The sequence below is a fragment of the Lampetra fluviatilis genome, chromosome 43 (genome assembly GCF_964198595.1).
Source record: "Lampetra fluviatilis chromosome 43, kcLamFluv1.1, whole genome shotgun sequence".
In the NCBI taxonomy this organism is placed as follows: domain Eukaryota; kingdom Metazoa; phylum Chordata; class Hyperoartia; order Petromyzontiformes; family Petromyzontidae; genus Lampetra; species Lampetra fluviatilis.
In genome coordinates, this window is record NC_136317.1 from 7,602,998 (window position 1) to 7,623,334 (window position 20,337).

The 20,337-nt window shown below is 49.7% G+C and overlaps 1 protein-coding gene across 4 annotated transcripts; it reads right to left on the bottom strand.

The window, feature by feature from the left end:
• Positions 1-104: 104 nt before the first annotated feature.
• LOC144947076 (RNA-binding protein FXR1-like) lies at positions 105-19,936 on the bottom strand. 4 transcript variants are annotated; one of them, XM_078876247.1, is made up of 17 exons: positions 19,836-19,936; positions 15,906-15,958; positions 15,387-15,480; positions 13,860-13,931; positions 13,069-13,217; positions 12,383-12,476; positions 11,833-11,949; positions 11,057-11,215; positions 10,623-10,701; positions 9,686-9,795; positions 7,679-7,765; positions 6,635-6,863; positions 5,086-5,373; positions 4,399-4,596; positions 3,924-4,022; positions 1,602-1,678; positions 105-1,129 (listed from the first exon to the last, which is right to left on the bottom strand). In XM_078876247.1, exons 1-17 carry the CDS (start codon positions 19,884-19,886, stop codon positions 941-943), a joined length of 2,145 nt encoding a protein of 714 aa, XP_078732373.1. In that variant the 5' UTR covers positions 19,887-19,936; the 3' UTR covers positions 105-940. The 4 variants fall into 4 exon arrangements, with proteins under 4 accessions (XP_078732373.1, XP_078732372.1, XP_078732371.1 ...); XM_078876246.1 differs by having other exon boundaries at positions 3,924-4,019; positions 11,057-11,227; XM_078876245.1 differs by having other exon boundaries at positions 11,057-11,227.
• Between the last annotated feature and the right edge of the window lie 401 nt (positions 19,937-20,337).

Genomic DNA, 20,337 nt, shown 5'->3' on the forward strand with positions numbered 1-20,337 from the left:
AGCATTCACAAACGGGTTGCATGCCCTCTTCGCAACGAGACATGTTTTATTGATGCCGGCTGCAACTCTTATGAACCACAACTGGAGGTTGAACGGCAGAGGGGTGAGTGGCAGGTCAAGCTTTATTTGTTATTTGCATACAGTGTATTGCACATCATCAAGAATAACAGTGCTTGATAACGCAAGCCCCACGTCACTGTTCATGGGTGGACCTGGCTTCAATAAAAATTACGAAGGACAAAACAATTACCCAATAAGCACATGCAAAAGAAAGTCATAATAAATACTGCACTCTGGAATAAATAAACAAGTACTAATTGAAAACGTTGTAACAAATGCATTTATTTGGCAACGCCAGAAAGCATGGGATCAGATTCCACAGTTTCGCGTCTGTAGTCTTACATACGATTAGGTTTACGGGTTTGCGCCAAACCACACGTACAGGAAAAGAGAAACTCTGTGTACGGCCCGAGTGATGGCATCACGCGCACAGCAATCCCAGCCAGAGTGCTTGTCCAAAAGTAAACAAAGTGTTCATACTGTGGGCGAACAATTCTTGTAATTTGCGATTTTACGTCTTACAATTGTGGTCAAATTTCTCCGCCGCTCTCCCTGCGCCGGAGACAAGACGCCGATGCAGAGCAGCCCCGTACCGCTATCGTAACAAGGCACACCACCACCTGTCTCTCGTGTGGGGCTCAAATTGAAAATGGCTCCATTTTTTACTTCATCGCTATTCACAGGTTCTCAACGCAAGCGCTTATCTTTTGGCTTTGCCCTGTGGGACTCGGCGCGCGTTAACATTTGCAGCGAACTACGGAGCGCCGCGTTTCGCACACGCGCGTGCACAAACGCACATGGATGAACGCACGCATGAACGGACTCACAAACACGCGCTCGCACCGAGGGCGCGGGAGGTGGGGGCAAGCCCTGGTGCCGGTTACGCTTCGCCGTTTAGCAGCATCTCAGCCGGACCCACTTCAGTTTTCCCATCTGTGGGGTCGCCCTTTTTAGGAGGCCGTTGCTGTTTAGCGGCACTGGGAACAGCGGTGGTGGCGGCGGCGGCGATATCACCGCCATTCGAAGGAGCTCCGGGGCTGTCCCCACTCAGGGATCCGTCTGCCCGTGCCTGGAAGGAAAAAAGTATTGGGCGGTGAGTAATTTTCTTGCAGGGACCCACAGCCAGGACCGGCTGCTCACTTCCAAAAGCCCGGTCACTTCTAGATGTAGAACGGATCGATCGGTGAAAATAAACTGCGCCCGTCATGATACATGAACCGATTTGCACATCTAATTGATTTTTTACACGATATGCAAATTATATGCTTGTGTGCCGTAGACTGATATAATTAACCCTAAAACAAATTCCAACACAAATGAGACATATCGACAGATAAAGATTCTTGAATCGGGATTACAACCAAGAATCGGAAATTTACCACCAGTCCAGCGGCAAACATCAACTTCCTGAGGCATTGCGGTGCGAGGTGCAACATCCCTTGAAGGGGGCCTACTGGTGTTGGGTAAACTTAAGGGGTACTGCTACCAAGACTACGCTCGCCTGGCTGCGAGGACAGCCACTGATCAATCCGTCTGATTACCGGATGTGGAGGCTCCTTGGTGGGTGGTCGCTGCCGGCTCTGGGACTCGGCTCGAGAAATGTAGTCGGCCACCGTCACTGCAAACAACACAGTGAGCACACACACGATGGATTCAACCCACCAATACCACCACCACACTCCCTCACGCTCATGCAGGACTCCTAAGGGCTCAGAGTCTGCACGAAAAACACATGCTGGTTATTCCTCTGCAATAGACACACAAAGCTCATTGAAAATGAGTGAATTAGTAGAGAGCATTACATTAGCAGAAAGCTAAAGAAACACCCAATCAACAATCACATCTCTTTATGAGTGTGTATCATTCGATAAGTGCATGCTTACATGTAACACATGTTAGATAAACTTTGGTAACGTATAAACCGCCATCATGAACAAGAGCCGAACGAAAACAGACGCCTCGTTTCTGCGAGGGAAAGAGTGACCCGCAGTGGGCAGAGGAAGTTTCACACGTAGGTGGACTCTGAATACAGCAACACCACATTCCTACCAACACACCCACCCGCAGGTATGGTGAACAGCAAAGTCACGTTCTAAAATCACCAATGCAAACTCCCGTGTCAACAATACTGATAAATCTACATAGATCTCAAACACCAGTGAGTGAGCTCCATCCACCAAGAGGCCCACATCACTCGTTTACTCATCGTTGGCATTCCGATGCACAGTTGCGCACTTCTGTTGATTGTAAAAGCAGAACGCCGACAGGAGGATTATAGCGGCATTGTTTCCATTGACCATTTCGAGCAGTGGCTCTTAACCTGGGGTGCACGCACCCCCTGTCGATGCGAAATGCCGTTTCTGGGGGTGTGAGACGCGGCCAGATTTTTTTTTAAGGTAAATCATCGAAAACAAATTAAGCATGGGCACGTAAGTACAACTACTTTATTTCATCAAACATGCATTTTTTTACATCTTTTTTTTTTACAATTGAGAACCAAAGGGGTGCAGGCTGCAGTAAAAGATTAAGAACCACGGAGTTCGAGTCTGTAACTGGCCGGGTGTGGAGCTGTGGTCAAGAGTGCCAAGCTCACAATAAAGATTTGCGAGTTCAATTCCAGGTCGGGGCTCAACTCAAGTCATTACACTGGTCAACAAAAAAAACATTTTTTTCTGGCCTGGACTTTTGCAGCTGTTTTAGACTAACTTCAGGGTGCCGATTCCAAATCTGAGCTCAGATTTGCTCTATCACATCTCATTTTTATGCTATCGGCATACCCCATTTTCATTGATTTTACCCGAAATTAACTCTGTCACTGATGATTGCAAGTTGTTGCGAGTCAGTTACTGCTTTAGTGTTAAAATATGGTGCTGTATTTTTAGGATAGTGTGTTTATAATATCATTTTATGTAGATATCCACATTTATTTAATATTTTTCTTCTGCAGTTTTTATTGAAAATGCAATATTTGATATCTCAAAAACCTGATGTGATATACAAAAACTGGTGTCAGATTTGGAATCAGCACCCCAAAATTACATTAAAACCGTTGGAATACCTTATGCCAGAAAAAGTGTGTTGACCAGTGTTATCCTTCCATGGTTGATGCAATGAGCAGTGGATTGCCCTGGAAAGAAACTGCCTTCCTCACGTGGGGATGTGGAATTTCCAACACTTGCGGTCTCAGTGCCTCCAATGGAGATGAGCACCGCTTGTCCGAACTGGATATAAACTTCCTTGACTTTTAAACGAGAAATTAATCCTCATTCCTCCGATGCTGCATGTGGATCGTAGCGGAGCACGGGAGACAATCAATATCCGATCACCTTAGCTGCGTTAGCAGAGGCGTCTCAAATTTCTAAGCAACTAAAAGAGGATCGTCACCCTCATTGTACATTCGGGCAGTTCGTTTGGTAACACGTTTTAAAGTATATACAGCAACCTGAGAACAGAAGCAGCATTTCACACCGTGCGCCGTAGGCACGACACTTCCACCGACGCATGCCGAACTGCTTGGCACAAGTCACACCGCTGTGACCGGCGTTGCGCCGAGATGTGGATTAAAGCGGAAGAGGTTTCCTCTGGTTTCCGAAGAGATTTCCGGCAGCGTCAGTGGCCATTCGCACCGATGACTACGAACCTGCACGTCAAGCGTGAAACAATTCCATCCCCGTGCCCTTCCATTGACTCCAATCTCCAACCAACGCAGGGCAGTGGCGCACAGCACACGGTGGAGCTACACCCTGAACAGGGCCAGTCCTGTCCAGTAGCAAAGGTGGGACCACGAGTGCAAGATATGGTACGGGTTAGGGGCGAGTTAGAGGCATGCAATGCAAACGCATCCGGCTCCTGGGAGACGACACCTGGGATCTGCCGGTCACAGCTGAGCGAGCCGGAGGCCGGGGCCCGGCGCCGGCGCCGACTCCGGTTTCGCCGTTGGGGCCTGGGCTCGTCACTCTCTTCTGATGAGACAGCCATAGGCCACAGTCGAGTCAGCGAGTTCGCGCGCACACCCAGCACCACAAGACCCTCGCTCACTCGCAGTTAGCTCGCACGTAAACACCGGCACGAGAATCGCAACAACTGTCCCACTCTCTGCAGGGCCCACATAACTGTAATGAACCACATTAAGCGTAGAAGCAAATGTAACGCGATGGGTTTTTTGCGCAGTCGTTCGTGACCATGCTCAGACCGTGAACTCGCTCGACTCGAGAGCCAGGCTACGAGGGGGGGGGGGACACCGCGATCTCGGCAGCGCCTTTTCCGAGCTCCGACCTCGAAGCCACCCGGGCGCCATGGGCGGTCCGCCAGACTTGCCCCCGGAGGGAGCCGACTCACCGGCGCCGTTGACGGACGCGCTGTCCGACTCGCTCACGGTGTCCATCAGCGAGGGCTCCTCGTCGGCGCGGCGGCGGCGCGAACGCCGGCGCCGAGGCCTCAGCTGGGTCTCGCTGCCGTCCGTGTCGGCTGCGAGCTCCGCCTCCGCCTGCTGCTCCCCGAGCAGCCGGAAGGGATTGCTGTCCGGGTCGCGCAGCACTGCAAAGACAAAGGCAACGGCGCGCTCGCAAGAGACGCCGCAGTGGCCACCCGGGGCTGTGCTTGCGGCGGCGGGTGGTGGGTGTTATTTATACACACTCGAGAGCACTTCACATCTCAACACAATTTAAATGGGCACCCCCGACGGCAGCTGTCTCCATCGGTACGAGGGGACTCAACGCCTGGCCGGCATTAGTCTGCCTGCAGTGGCGCATTTGTACGGGATCCACTTCCGGGGTGGACGGTGGTGGAGGGATGTGCGCTGTGACATCACCACCGCGCACTGCCACTTGCGTGCCAGCCAGCCAGCCAGGAATCCAGGCAATTTTTTTTCTAATAGAGCAAATGGCTTCATAAGTAGATTCCGAATTTTAAGATCAATCTTGAATTCAGCAGGGAGACAAAGTGGCCATTCAGGAGCCGGAGTGACGCGTCGTGGCGTTGTCTCATGGCTACAACTGTGTCGGCCATGCGACACGCCCACCTCACCGGAGCTGATGCTGGTCGCCCCGGGCTTGCTGCTGCCGCTGCCGCCACCTCCTCCGCCGCCTCCGCCGCCCTTGACTGGCCCGGCTGCTGCAGAGGTTCCCCCGCGGCCCCGCGCGGCGCTGGCTCCACCGCTACTGCCACCCCGACGGCTGCGCGTCTCCTCCTTGCGCTCGGCGGTGTCCCCGGCCACGCCGCCGCCTCCAGAGCCGCCTCCGCCGCCCCGGCCACGCCGATCCTCCCGTCGCTCCGACTCCGTCTCGGATGCGTTCGACAGCTCAGAGTTCGTGCCTTCAACGGAGCACACGGGAATTAGCGCGGCCTCTCTCACACGTTCGCACTCGGCCGCTTTCTTCCGTTTGTCTTTTACGCCCCAGCTGTAGTAGTAGAGCCGTGCTCTCTGCACCACGTCACGCGCGAGGCAACGCAGTCGGAGCTCTTACGAACAGCAGCAACAATGCAGAGGTCCCTTGAAACGCTCCTCCTCGTTCCTATTCAGCTGAAAGTGTTCGCCATGTGACCCACCACCAAAACATTGTTTAGTTCTCAAAACTAAATAATATATCTAAGTAAAAAAAAAACTCATCAAAGTGTTTTGTGTATTCGTTCGTGACCGTGAACATTTGAGAACCCAGTTTTACCAAAGGTGTTCACTCCGATTTCAACTCAGGCTCCTCAGCACCAAAGGCTCAGTACTGACGTGTGCCTGCATGGATGTCTGTGCATGGATGCTGTGCGATGTTCGTCTATGGAGGCCACCAGGATCAAAAACCTTTTCTTTTTATCTTTTTGTTAATTATGAATAAGTATAATTCAAAGAGGGTATATCCAAGTGACTGCACACAAAAAATAAGACCAGAATGAAACTCTCATCGGTATTGAAATGTCTCTGCTTAGCCAACACGAATTTAAACTCATGAAGAAATCAAGGTGAAGAGAAGGTGGTGGGTCTGGAGTACAGATTTAAAACTCTCCAGACTTCTTTGCAGCGGTCATCAATTCACCATTCACCAATGATGGAGCGCGTTGCACGCTTGTGCACCACCGCTGTTACTTCTTTCAAAACACTGGTTTTATCACAACACGGTGACGCACAACTTTTTGACTTACGGCACACAAAGTTACACTTCTGAGTAATTATCCATATCATTTACACTTGCTTACGTGGGAAGTCTCATCAGGTCTCAAGACTTTTTCAGGAGAGTCCTGCCAAGTTTTTGCAGCAGGGGGTGACGTTGCCACTGTGTGTAATCCCATTTGAATAATTTGCAGGTATTTTTGTTACCATTCGTATGCTTTGGTCAATACCAGTTACGTTGTGTGTGGTTCTTTTCTAGCTATGAGAGGAGCACAAGCAGTCCAGAGGAAGTCCGTGCAGAACACAGGGAAAAACGAATTCCACACAAAAAATGATGCCACAGTCAGGAGTCGAACTCAGGGCCTTTCTTGCTGCGAGGCACGGGTGTTACCACCACGCTGCCACTCTGGTGCCACCGTAACCCTTGTCAACATGACAGGTGGTGGGACGTGGTCAAAGCTCGCGGTCACGTACTGTATCCAGACGTGTATCCACGGCGCCCGCCCCGACCCCGGCCATTATAGGAGCGAGCATTGCGTTGCTGCTGCTGCTGCTGCTGTTGGGAGGCGGCAGCAGTGCTGTCGTCGGTCAGGTAGCCCTTGTCCCGGTCGGGGCGACCGGGTCCACCGGCGCGTGGGCCCAGCCGGATCTGCCGCAACTGTTCATCAATCTGGAGGCGCTCGAGTCGTAGCTCCTCCACCTCCTGCAAAAAGACAAAGGTCCCCCCGTGTAGCCTCGACAGACTTTTGGGGCAAGTGCTGATCGTGAGTAGCAGCAGATATGAAGGCCAGCACGGCACACGAGGAGGTGGGTGGCCAGCACCATGCCCAGGAGCCTTTGTCTCCCCAGTGACGGTGTTTACACACGGCACAAGGTACTCGTTTGAGGCCGAGTCGACCTAGGGGAGGCCCAGGACCGGTTAAGATTATCGTCACTGGTGCTGGCCCTGAGTGGGAATTGAACACGGGTCGCTGGGTGCTTAGGGGAGCACGCTATGCGCTGCCCATATGCATGCACACGGGCATAGTAGTGCACATGCATGACCACACATGGACACAGACTTGCTGTAATCTATATATATAAAAGGCAAAGTTGTTATTATCTGTGTCTGTTTGAAATGTTCAGCATACTTCCCGACATGCAACAAACTTGAAATTTGGCATGTGGGTAGTTTCCAGACTGTACACAATGCAAAAAGTATAAAAATAGACTTTTGTATTTGGGGGGGGGGGGGGGGGCGCAATAATGGATATATTTTGCACGGCAAGTGAACGGTGACGTTACATCTGTGATGTCAGTGCCTGAAGTCACGCACCCCCCCCCCACCCTCCGCGTAGGCCGTGTATTAATCCAAGACAAGAATCCAAGTCTCGGGCAAAGCCGGGTAGTAAAGCTAGTTTTATATATAAAATTGAGACTGTCATAAAATGTAAACAATGATCAACTCCAGAAATGACAAACGTCATTACCATTGTGATTTTGAGAATATGACTGTGCTGATAGGACACACACATGTACCTTCAGGTAGGCCAGGTGGTACTCAAGCAGGACTTGGGCATTGCTGATGTTCTCTTTAGTACCCACAAAGATGAAGGGAACCATGCCCTGGTAGGTGAGATGTCAAGGCAAGGCACACAGATGCACGAGGGTCACATTTGAAACCCGGACAATGGCAAACAACATCCGCGTCACTTCACTCATTTCATATCAGCGAGTCAGCGATTTGCTGCTCAAATGATCATTGAGGCAGTGCTCATCACCTGCTTGCAGCTCTAAGGCAGTGGTGGAAATTACACATTCCTATGGCAGGGGGCGAGTCTATCCATAGCACAGCATCTGTTGACTTCCTCATTAAGCGGTACTCGTTTTATCGACCCCGGAGGTAATGATGGGCCGAGTTAAATTCCAGCCAAAATTCGAAACTCATGACCTCTCCAAATTGCAAGCCGCACGCTCAACCCCTGGGCCAATTGGCTGCTGGGACTTTGCTGCAGCGTATTGCCCTGGGTTACTGACAAAGATTAAATAAACTGTTTTAAAATTCAAGACATCGCCCATTAATGACAGAAATTAAAATAAATGATAAATATTGTATTCATTGATAATTTACTTATTTCCACTTTCTTTATTTAAAAGTGTGCATGGTCGATTAAACACTCATAAGTTATCAGTTGATTGCACGTCTGTGGTTACAATTAAATCAAAACAGCTACCTCGTTTAGATCTAAACACATTTGTCCCTCGGTTAACGTTTTTAATCCGTTCCACAGAAACTACTGTTAACCGAAATAACTGTTAATCAAATATAGGAATTACATGTTAAAAGCATTCATGCATTCCAAGACAATCGGAAGTTGACCTTTTTGAGCCTAAAAACATAGTTTAGAACATTTAAACACTCATGCAGTAATTTCATGATTTGTTTTAAGGCTAATTACTTTCCTACTCCTCTTTTCCTTCTTGCGAATTCACTTTAGGGGCCATTGCAATAACTATTTATTCACTTATAAGTATAAATCACCGAGTCTGCAAGAGAGCTGTTTCCACTGCCACAATGTAAACAAAGCCAGTCGAGGTTTAAACGCTCATAAATGGGCGTCGCTGATTGGCTGAAGGTGTGGCTCAGCCCACTTACGAGTGCTCCGATTGGCCAAAATTTGGCGCCCCGCATGCATAAAGTAAACATAACATTCGTCAACATTTTTACTTTAGTCGAAAACATGGGGTCCTATGGGAGGAGAAACGTTAACCAAAAAACCGTTAACTGATGTCACTGGTTAAGCGAGGGACTATTGTCGCTGCAAAGTATGATCGGTGTTTTGATTTAGTGTGCGGATCTGAAAGGTGCATCGAAAAATGTTGATACTCCGACTGATGCTCCTGCTGTTGTGGAGTGACTCATGCAGCCAGCTATGGCTGCAGAGTTTGGTAGTACATGTTGTTTACGTTGTTTATTGTGAAAATTCGGTCACAGTTCCTATGATCACTGTTTCATTGATTTTATGGCTTTATTTTGGTGATTTTCGAAAAGTTTTTTTGTTTGGCCATTTTAGTTTGTTGTAGTACAGAGTTAGACTGATGGCCTTAATCTAAGTTGTCTTGTGGTTGTTGTTGTTTGACTTGCATCCCACTGGGATTTTTGCACACAGTGTTGGTGTACGGTGCTTTTTCTGCAATATTTTGCTGTCTTTTCTTGGATTTTCTGTTTGCACTTAGTCACTTTAAGATGTTTTCTTGGTCATGTTTTTGTTTTTTGTTTGTTGCGGTTGCACCCGATTCAAGAGCCGAATGGCTCACAGGGCTATACCTAATAAATTAACTTGAACTTGAACTGTCATGCATTTTTTAAAATGTGCCCGAGCAGGATGATGGCAGAGGGTGGTGAGGATAGTGATGATGGTGGTGATGGTGGCGAGGGTGATATGTGGCGATGATGAGATGGCGAGGGTGGCGAGAATAGCGATGGTGGCGATTGGTGGCGAGGGAGATAAGAGTGACACGGTCACGTCTAAGACAAGGCGTCACCTCTTCACGCGGCAGCTTTTTGTCATTGTCTCCTTCGATGCGTACGCGTACCACCCCAGACTTGTCCACGATCTCCTGGATCACCTTCCCACTCTTCCCAATCACCTTCCCTGCACACGCGCGGACCAGCAAACAACAGCCGCCATTCACCCCTCAGTGACAGAGTGTGCGTGCGCTTGCAAATGCATGCACAGCCAACTGGTATGACACGGCACGGTTACAAATCCACTCTCCCAGAAGCACACCCAGACAGGGGCTGCACAGCCCTACGTAAAATCGCACGGCTCCTCCGCAATGAGCATGGCTTCCCAGGATCGGGTGGTTCAATGGCACTGACAACGCACTGCTGACACACCACCATCAGAAGTGAAAACCGCTCTTGGATATGCAAACTTAATCAATCTAAAACACAGGACAGTCTATTAGGTAGGCAGGTAACAATGCATCAATTACAATTAATTCTTAAGCTTCGTATTCCGTGTCTATGAATGTCGAACTTCTTTTGTACTGTATGTAGTCAACCGCGCTAAACGGAGGTGCGGGGGGGGGGAAGGACAACAGACGAAACGCACAAAAGTAGTGAAAGATAAATGAGTTTGCATCGACTCGATGTGCATCGACTCGTGCATGTAAAAATCAATAATTATTCATAAATATCGATTATTCCTCGAAATATTCCGAAAGTTACATTGAGGTAAAAAAACTGGGAAACGTGGAGAATAGAAACCTTACAAACGAGGTGATGAGCGAAAAATTATCGGTGGTTGAATTAGATCATGACATCAAATCGCGAAATAGAGTCATCGACTCGCTACGTACAGGTAACAGCTGCTCCACATGCCGACGATTCTGGCACAAGGTCCCACAGCCGGGCGAGGCAAACACAATGTGCAGCCCCGGCAAAAACAGGGAATGCACCGCGCGCGTGTATCCGTACCGACGAGGTCGCGCGGGACTTGCATGGGCTTCTCCATGAACTCCAGGAAACTGCGAGCAGCCTTCACAGCCTCGGCAGTCTGCCTCGAGAAGCCAGGCCACACGCGGGGAGGTGAGCGACACGCTGACGAAGACTCCCGACTACCAGAAAAGCCAGCTGGTGTGAGGCGTTGCAACCGGAGCACTGCAATTTAGCGCGCCGCAATTTTGGCAATGGAGACGTTCGTGCAAGAAATCATCGCGTGAATATGTTTAAGATTGGCAATGTAAGATAGAATGCTGTGAAAAGAGTGAGTTTGCCACCGAAGCCAAGACTTCAGGTCGCCACGCATACCTGCCCTGCTTGCATACGTGTGATGGTGCTTTCTATGCACGTGCATGCCTGCGTGCGTACGTGTGATGTATACGTGCGTGCGTGCGAGTTTTCCATCGCACCTCCCCATAGATGCGGAAGGTGCTGGTGTCCTCGTCCAGCTCGATGGCGGTCACGCCGGGCACCTTGCGCGCCTGCTGGATGTTCGCGCCGTGCGTGCCGATCGCCAGCCCCATGAGCTCCGGACGCACACTGAACTCCTCATGGAAACCTGACTGCAGCTGCTTGGTGTTCTGCACACAAACGTGCGATCGGCTCAACTCCGAGCCTCCTGAAACACGCACGCACCGCCCGCCACTACCCTCCTTGCCAACAGGAGGGAAGATGCTGGGAATTCAGGGGAGTGCACGCCAGCCACGGCCCCGCACACACGGTAACCGGAGGGGCTGCGCCACATTCGCGATCACAGTGCAGGGGAAAATGTTAAAGCAAGTCCAAGTGTTTTCCTGTTCATATGAACACGTAGGTGGTGTCTCCATCTCCTTTTACAGCCCTCAGCCAGTGGTGGAAATCCTGCAATCCTATGGTATGGTGGGAAAGGACATAACCAGGAAAACAATTGTTGACTTCTTCAAAAAAAGAGGCGACTAATTTTAAATATACCCCAGAGAGATGATGCCAACACCCTACCCAAACATTTTAACTCGCAACGTTCTGATTGTCGGCTGCTCACTCGACTGCCGACCCATCCGGCTGGAATCACCAACAGGTGCTTAAACCTGGCCTTCAATAAAGGGAACAAAGTCAATTAAATGAACGGAGAAACTTCCTTCAACCCCGGCCATTAAAGCCACGCACCACACGGCAACATTGCAGCAGCACAGCCGGGGGGACCCACCTCTAGCTGCTTGGTGGCCTCCTCGTTGCGCGTGCGGAGCAGCAGCTTGGTACGGATGCTCCGGAAGTGCATGTCGCTCAGCAGTCCGGCACGCTTTACGGTTGTGTCGCTCGTAGACTTGGGGGAGGAAACGGGACGAACAGGAACACCGCCGTAAAACGCAGGCACGCGCGCTATATAACACGGCACTCGACAAAGACTCCCAAGGCAAAGCGAAGAGTAAATAAGAAACGATGACAAACTTTCAGTTACTCTTTGGTTTAGTCAGTAAAGTCACGTAGGTTAAAAAAGAAAACAAATGAATTAAATCACGACGTTTCGGAGGCAGCAATTTTGCTGTGACGGTTCCACCCGTCGTCATTTAATTTATTTGTTTTCTTTTTTAACCTACGTGACTTTACTGAAAAAACCAAAGAGTATGGATCTTTGCAGTCACGTAAACTTCAAATCTAGAAACTTTCAGTTGTGTACAAAACACACTGGCCTCGACAGGGGAATGGATTGAATGTACATGCACTTAAAAACATGCTCCAGCCCGGTGCTCACTTACCACCACTACCAACCGACTGTTCTCGGCATCAAACTGTATGGATGTGGCACCAATTGCTTTCTTAAAGTCCCTGTGAACAGCATCACTCGCACAGCTGGAGGGGGAACACAAACGGCCAGGAATTAGCGCTGCAGTTCCCTGCCATCTCTCCTATCGCGGTGTTTTATGCGTCACTCGTTTCCTGCCTTAACATCGTAAATCTTCCTTCTAAAAATATCCTGAAGCAGAAGATTAGTGCTGGATAGTACCATTTCAATATGCAATTTTATTGAGGGACCATGTGTTGCGCGCATGTTGAACTTCTTTCGCACAGTACGTAGACAACCGTGCTAATCGGAGGTTGTCGTGGTGGGTCCTGGGACTGTTTTTGATGTTGATTTGCTGCCTTGCCCAAGCTTGCATTTAGTGTAAAAAAATCGGCAGGAATTTACGTATTTTTATACTTCATTTAATTTGACTTTCTTGTCTTCTCTCTACTTTGCACTCCTATCGTTTTCTGTTGTTGTAACGTTCTGAGCCGTCCCTACTGGACATGTGAAAAAGAGCTTCATAGCTCATCGGATTCCTCGAGTATAAATAAAGATTCTGATTCCGTCTCTCAGCCCCGCGCGGTGTTGTCCAAAGATGCATCCGGGAGCCTTTTCACAACCCACGCGTATCCCCACATCCGTCAATGCGGAACTCACTGTGGCTTGAGGTCCTCGGGCACAGGGATGGAGAATTTGTGGAACGCGTTCTTTCCAATCGCCTTGTTGGGGTTGGTGGGTCGTAGACGCTCTATCGTCACGATCTCGTTGTACGTTGCATCACATGCCGCGTACTCGATCACATAGAACTGAAAAAACGGAGAGCATTTACAATCACGCAGCAGCAGCAAAGCACTTCACCAGCTCATTCTCTTTTTTACGCAAGTTTATTCCCATTGTGCTCTCGCCCGTCATGTGACGCGTTCCATCGGAATTCTCAAAGACGACTGTGTCTCCCCATATTCGACGACGGTCGTGAAAGGGTAGATCACAAAACTACTTCCGATGTCCTTACATTGGACCTCTCATTCATGGCTAAGGGACGAGTACTTGGCAGCATTGTCCTGCTACAAAGAGGTGCTCATCACAAGGCAGGTAGACCAATCATTGTTTTTATTTCTCAGCAAGACGTTTTTTTCAAAATTAAGTGAAAAACGCAAATTTAATATTAAACAAATTCTTATGGTCACTGGTGATCGGGCTGTGACCATCACTTGATAACATCGATTCACATCCAGGATCTCATTAGGGTCAGGGCTCCAGCCCTGTTCACAGTTCTATTACAGAAGCAGAATGCGGGATTGGTCTGATCAGTATGGAACGAGACGATCTGACCTTCGCAAAACCACTACAAAGTAGCCAATCGCAGAGCAATACACCGACAGCCTGGCACGGGCACGTCAATGTGCTTAGACGTTTCATTGAAAACGGGTGTGTGTGGGAAAGCTCACCTCTCCCTTCATCATGCGGACCCGCGCCAGCCACCAGCCGCACGGCTCATTGTCATTGGCCCGAGAGAATACCTGCCCACACACACACACCACCGTATAACCGTGTGAATACATGCACACACACACCACCGCGTAACAAAGTGAACACACACACACATCACCATATAACCGTATGAACAAACACCACTGTGTAACAGTGCGAAAACACACAATGTATGGGTAAATGATATAAAGGGTTAACAGCTTCATCTGGATGCATCGGTGTACTCTGGAATCGAGTGCTTTGAAAGGAAAGGGTTGGTGAATCATGCAGAGATGGCAACGAGAAGACAGTACACGAAGTGGGTTTGTAAGCATGTCTGTGTGGGCCACAAGTATTTTGCCCCACGTGTGTAGGTTTTTTGGGGTACTCTGCTTTGTCCCACACAAAACGCACTCAACAATTATATGGGTGAGGGTCGAGTGCCAAGACAAGCACTGGAATGGGTCTTCACTAGTCGAGAGCAGATGATGGAATATTCTTGAGGATACATCTTGGAGGTCGTTGTATGGTTACTGTGCAGTAGCTGCGGGATCTGGTGGAGGGTAGAAAGCGTTGGTGATGAGGTGCAGTGGTGGCATCAACGGTTTTGGCTGTGATGACATCTCGATCCCGATTGAACGTGCAACCGGGTCAAACTTTCCAATGCCGGAACCGACTGAAATACAGGGTGTTTCAAAGAGATGGACCTGATTTGAAATCGCTATATCTCTGCAACCACTAACCGCCCATGAATGAAACTCTTACTACTTGAATGGGCTGGGCATAGAGATTAAAATGATTACCGCTATATGCCTCTCCCAGCGCACAAACAACCCCCTAGCCTCAGTCATTCGCAAGACACACTGCCTCAACGTTGGATAGGTCGCACGGGACCCCAAGACTTGGCGCTACACTCTTGGCCCCCAAGATCCCCAGAAATCACAGCCTGCGACTTTTTCTTGTGGGGATAGGTCAAAGACCGTGTTTTTGTGCCACCATTAGCGACTAATCTGGATGACCTCAAAAACAGAATCACGGCAGTGGTGACTTCAGTGAAAGAAGATACTTTGAGAGGCGTTTGGGACGAATTCAACTATCGTCTCGATGTTGTCCGTACAGCAGGTGGAGGGTACATAGAGCATTTATAAAATGGTTAGTAAAACTTGATAACTCATTAAACCGTTTGTAACTTTGTGTGATTGTAACATGTTGCCATCGTGAAATATACTGCTTTGAAATTGGGTCCATCTTTTTAAAACACCCTGTAGTCTTGAGACCAAGCAATGTTTTTACCGAGTAAATATTATCACTAAAATGAACTGCAATTTGTTAAAACGCAATTACCAGCCGTTACATCTTAAGCTCACCTGCTATGCGCATGTTAAAACTCACATCGGCATTGTATAATTTAACCAGATTGCACCGTAGACCGCGATTCAGGTCATCATAGGTCCGACGGGAGTTTGTTCGGAGGAGAGCACAGCCTTGTGTGTTGTGGAGCTCACCTCCACCTCGTCGCCCTCGCCAATCTCCTTGTTGAAGTCATCCGGAGGAGGCAGTCGGATGTCGTGGAATGGGATCTGACGCTCGGGCTGCCAGCTGTCACAAGACATTGCTAATCAATTAAAGCACAGGCATCACCGACAGTCATGCACACGTGTGAAGTAACCGTGCTTTTTAATGCTTTCCAATTCAGGTAGCTCTGTCCATTCGTCCATAATGGGGGTGGGAGTGGCACTGCAAACCTTGAAAAGATTGTGTTGCTGTTAGGGACTCACACGATTGAACACTGGCCTCATTGATCAAAGTACTGCCGAAAACTGAGAACCTAGCCAGAGCAAAAAAATACTATTTGCAAAACCGCATACGAGTTTGGCCCTGACATCCGCCTTTCAGTTTCCGTACCGTTAATTATATAGTTCTGATGACAAGCGCGGGTTGGAAAGCATCACGTAGCCCATGTGTACGGGTACATTTTCTGAACATGTTTTGTGGCAGCATTTAACCAATGTGTAAGAACTCACTTGTTTTCAAATGCCACTAATAGAGAGTCCTCCAGAATGTCCTTCACAAAAGCCTGGTAGAGCAAAAGAGAACAAGGCAAGGATGATGGTTGTGTGACTGACAGACAGATGATTCAAGTCAAACCTACAAGCTTTATTTTACACGTTACTGAACTGCGATGAACCATTCCGTCATAATGATTTACAGCAGTTCCAAGCAAGTCAGATCTCACAAATGAATAAACACGAGATACAGCATCGCTCATCTTTGGCCCATGTCATGAAACTCATGGACATTGAAATGTTCAGACATGCAACATTTTCAGAGAAATTATTGCTCCATACTGAAGACCAAAGATAGTCCCCACAATGTGGCTGCGGAGACGGTAACCAGAGAATGGGACACATAACCAACTCATGCCCTGAGTGACACTTCACAAGAAGAATCAGGTGTCGCCTCACAACCACACCTGGTGGTTCATGAACCTCAATATAAAAATTTAGCATTTCACACACGATCCAAATTCAAAGCAGCTAAACACCTGTTTTCTTCCACATGAAACCCTGTTGCCATTTGTGAACCCTACGAACCCAAACACGTGTCACGTAAAGAGTTGTGCCAGGTGGCCTACGCCTATGATCCCGCACTTTGGAAACAAGGGGCTGGTGAAGCCCGCAGATTTGTGAAGTTCCATAAACGGGTTTAAGCTGTCGGGTGACAAGAAGCTGACAGGACAAAAAAATGGGATCTTGGGATTTATTTGTGTGGACCTTTTGAGTATCATTTCCGTCATATGAATGGGGTTTTCTCCAGGTACTCCTTCCTCACATTTGCAAAAAAAACATTCCTGAACATGTAATTTATTCATCTAAGAAAGCTTCACCAAGTCTCACGCCACTTTTTCAGGAGAGTCCTGCATTGGGATGTTTGGCAAAGCAATGTCATGAAAAAAAGTCTTGAGACACCATGAAACTTTCCTGGGTAAACAAGCATAACAATAATACAAACAATGCATGTTGAACTTCTTTCATACTGTACGTAGCAAACCGTGCTAATCGGAGGTGTGGGGGAAAGACAACAAACAAACAAAATGTAATTATACTGTTCATAGTGAGATAATGACCCAACAAAGATATTACAAACTGCATTATTCACAGCGCGAGTGATCTCTGGTCAAAATATCCATCACGATTCTGGTTGAACTTAGCTGGCAATTCCTGGCATAAAAACGGTCATCGTTGATTGTTTAAACGGTTGAGTGGCTAGAAGAATGTCACTACAATAATAGTGAAGCGAAAATAACCCAACTTCGACATTACAAAGAGCTACTTTATATGTACACAAAAGAAAATTCTTATACAAAAAAGCTCTTATAACATTACAAGACAATTTACACAATAAGCGTGTAAACAGCTTGCCTTGCAGGTACGGAGAGAGATGACAAGAGTGGAGAGATGACAGGGTGGATGACCGTGAGACAAAGATCCCCTGTATAGCCTGAGCAGACTGTTGGGGCAAGTGCTGTTAGCGAGCACCTATGAAGGCCAGCACCACACACGAGGGGGTGGGTGGCCAACACCATTCCAGACCGCCTTTGTCTCCCTAGTGGCGATGTTTACAGAGAACCAGGTACTTATCAGAGGCTGAGTCGACCTAGGGGAGGCCCAGGACCGGTTCAGATAATTGCGACTGGTGTTGGCCATGAGCGGGAATCGAACTCGGGATGCCGGGTTCGTAGCGCAGCGCGCCAACCGCTGCACCACCGCTCCCCATGAGAGAACACACACACTGGGGGGGCAGCAGTCAACTCCACAAAAGCCACTATCTTCTCCCTCTTTAGTTTGTCCCAATAACCAGACGAAAAAATCTAAATGGGTGCCATTCATCAGACTTGGCTTTTTTTTCAAGGAAAAAAGCAGCCAACAGACACTTAAGACCCACGCGAAGAAAGGCCTCCCTGAACCATCTCGGCTCGTACGCGCGCAAAACAAAAATACCAAGAGAGGCCAAATCCCAAAAAGTGGAGAACGCTCGAGGGATTCCGCCAAAATCGCCTTGACCAGTTACGGTGTCTGAAACCTTGTCCCCCGCACGGACAGCCCACCCGGACGCGATAGCGGAAAACTCCTGCCTCCCTGTCAATCATCGTCAGCCGTCGTGCGCAATAGAGCCTCAACGGGCCACACAGCCATCATTCTGTCACGGGAGCGTTTTCTCTTCCCCACGCAGGGGGCTGCTCTCTCTCTCGCTCTCTTTGCGAAGGGGTACCCGTAAGGACCCAAGGAAGGGGCCTCTGGTCGCCATTCAATCGGTTGACGGGCGCGACAGCTGACGGTCCCACAAGAGGCTGGCGAACAAGCCCACACACACGCCATGGAATGCCCCCCCCTCCCCTCCTCCATCCTCGCTGTATTTATAGCCGATTGGTAGGGTGCTGCGATGTGTGACTGTGTCCACCAAAAATAGTCTGCAAACTCCATTCCGTATCAACCAACCCACAAGTGTCTCCATTTGTGAGCAAGCTTTTCACACCGGCCACGTGGAGAACTTATTTTAGCTGCCGCACATGTTCGGCGACCTGCGATCTTCGGAGTTTTCACTTTGGCCATGTAAGTGGTGGAGTACGTTAGTGTTGTCATACGACCGCTTGAAACCTGACAATTTATAAATTTTCTACCCTAACAAAACCCCATCGGAGTGCGCTGCCACCATTTCGATATTAGATGCGGTGTGCGTGAGAACTGCATCTTCTCAGGAGCCCAAACCACCCCATGGTTTTCCACCTCCTATCTGGCACTCGGTCTCTGACGGAAGAGTTTAGCACCAGATTAATTCCTCTCTCAAAATCGACAAAAATCAGCGAAGGGTCTCGATAAAAACCCACAAGTGTTAAAGCCATGCACTGTCTAACATAATAATCAAAATCAATCTTAATTTCGAGGCCAGGAGGGCACACTTCTGTTCATGGTAGCTATGACAACACAAATGTATGGAAAGGGGGCTGGTCAATGTTGTAACTTAGTTGTCAAACTACAGCACAACCTATGTGGTAACATGAGGCCACTACTTCTCGTCTTCACATCTGTCAAACTACGTCTCTGCCTGCCTGTCCTCATGCCTGTGTGACTTACAGCTTCCCTGCTTCTATTACTTTGTGGACCCAATGGCTCCCTGGTTTCGCAACCCACGATGGCTCCACTGTCAACTCTCCCTCCACCAGCCGTGTCATCTCTGCTTGTGCCTGTCCCCCCCCCCCGTGTCTCCCACGTTTCTCGCCTCCTGTCCAGCGGTGGCCTCGCCGTCTCTCCCGTGAATCTTGTGTCAATGTCTCTCCTCACGTCTCCCCCCCACTTGTGTCCCCACACCTCGAGCGTCTCCATGTGTATTGTTCGCCGTATCTCCCTCGGAACTCCAGTCTCCCTTCACTCGTGTCTCCGTCTCTCTTCGTATCCAATGTTGAGCGTATCCGGTGGTCAGCGTGTCTCCAGCGGCCCTCACCACGTCTCCGTTGCATGTCTCTGACCCCTGTGCCTCCCAAACTCTGCATGTCCACGCGTCTCCAAATCCCCTCATGTCACCATGTCACCCCTGTTTTTACCACATCCCGCGTCTCTCCCACCCCATCTCCCCGCGTATCTCCCCGCGTCTCCCCGTGTCTCTCCCCGCGTCTCCCCGTGTCTCTCCCCGCGTCTCTCTGTCTCCCCGCGTCTCTCTGTGTCTCTCCCCGCGTCTCCTCGCTCCCCCGCCACCACCGTCGCACCTGAAGGCCTCGGACTCTCTCTGCGTCGCGGCCGCCTCAACCACGGCCGCCCCGCGAGTGCGAGCGCCGATCGCCCGTGGGCCGCCACGAGCCGCAGGCCGCACTGGGAGGAAGCCCCGGGGTGGTCTAGGGGGGTTGGGGAGCAGGTGAGGAGGGCCAGGCGAGGGGTGGGGGACGAGGGCCGCCATACCTTGTAGAAGGCGCCGTTCGAGCCGCGCACCTCCACCACCAGCTCCTCCATGTTCGCGCGCGCGGGACTCTGGGAAGGCGCCTCCCGCAAGACGATTTTGTTTTAACGCCGTCGTGACGCCATCGCGTCGCGCCGTGACGTCATCACGCCCCGTGTTCGTGACGCCATCACGCACCAGTTAAGCCGGACCGTGACGGCGTGACGCCATCGCGTCGCAGGATGACGCCCTCGCGTCGCGGGGTGAACGCCATCGCGTCGCACCGTGACGTCATCGCGCCCCAAGTTCAGCCTGACCGTGACGTGACGCCATCGCGTCGCGGAGTGACGTTCCGCGCACCGCTGTGAGGCGCCGTTGTTGTGACGTCTTCGCGGGAGTAGTCGCACCGCGCGCCTCGCGTGACGTCATTTTTTTACCGTCAATGACGTCATGTGTATGCCAACCCGAGCGAGGAGAGCGGCGGGGAGGGAGGTTTAACATGGACGGGGACTTGGTGCTCAACAG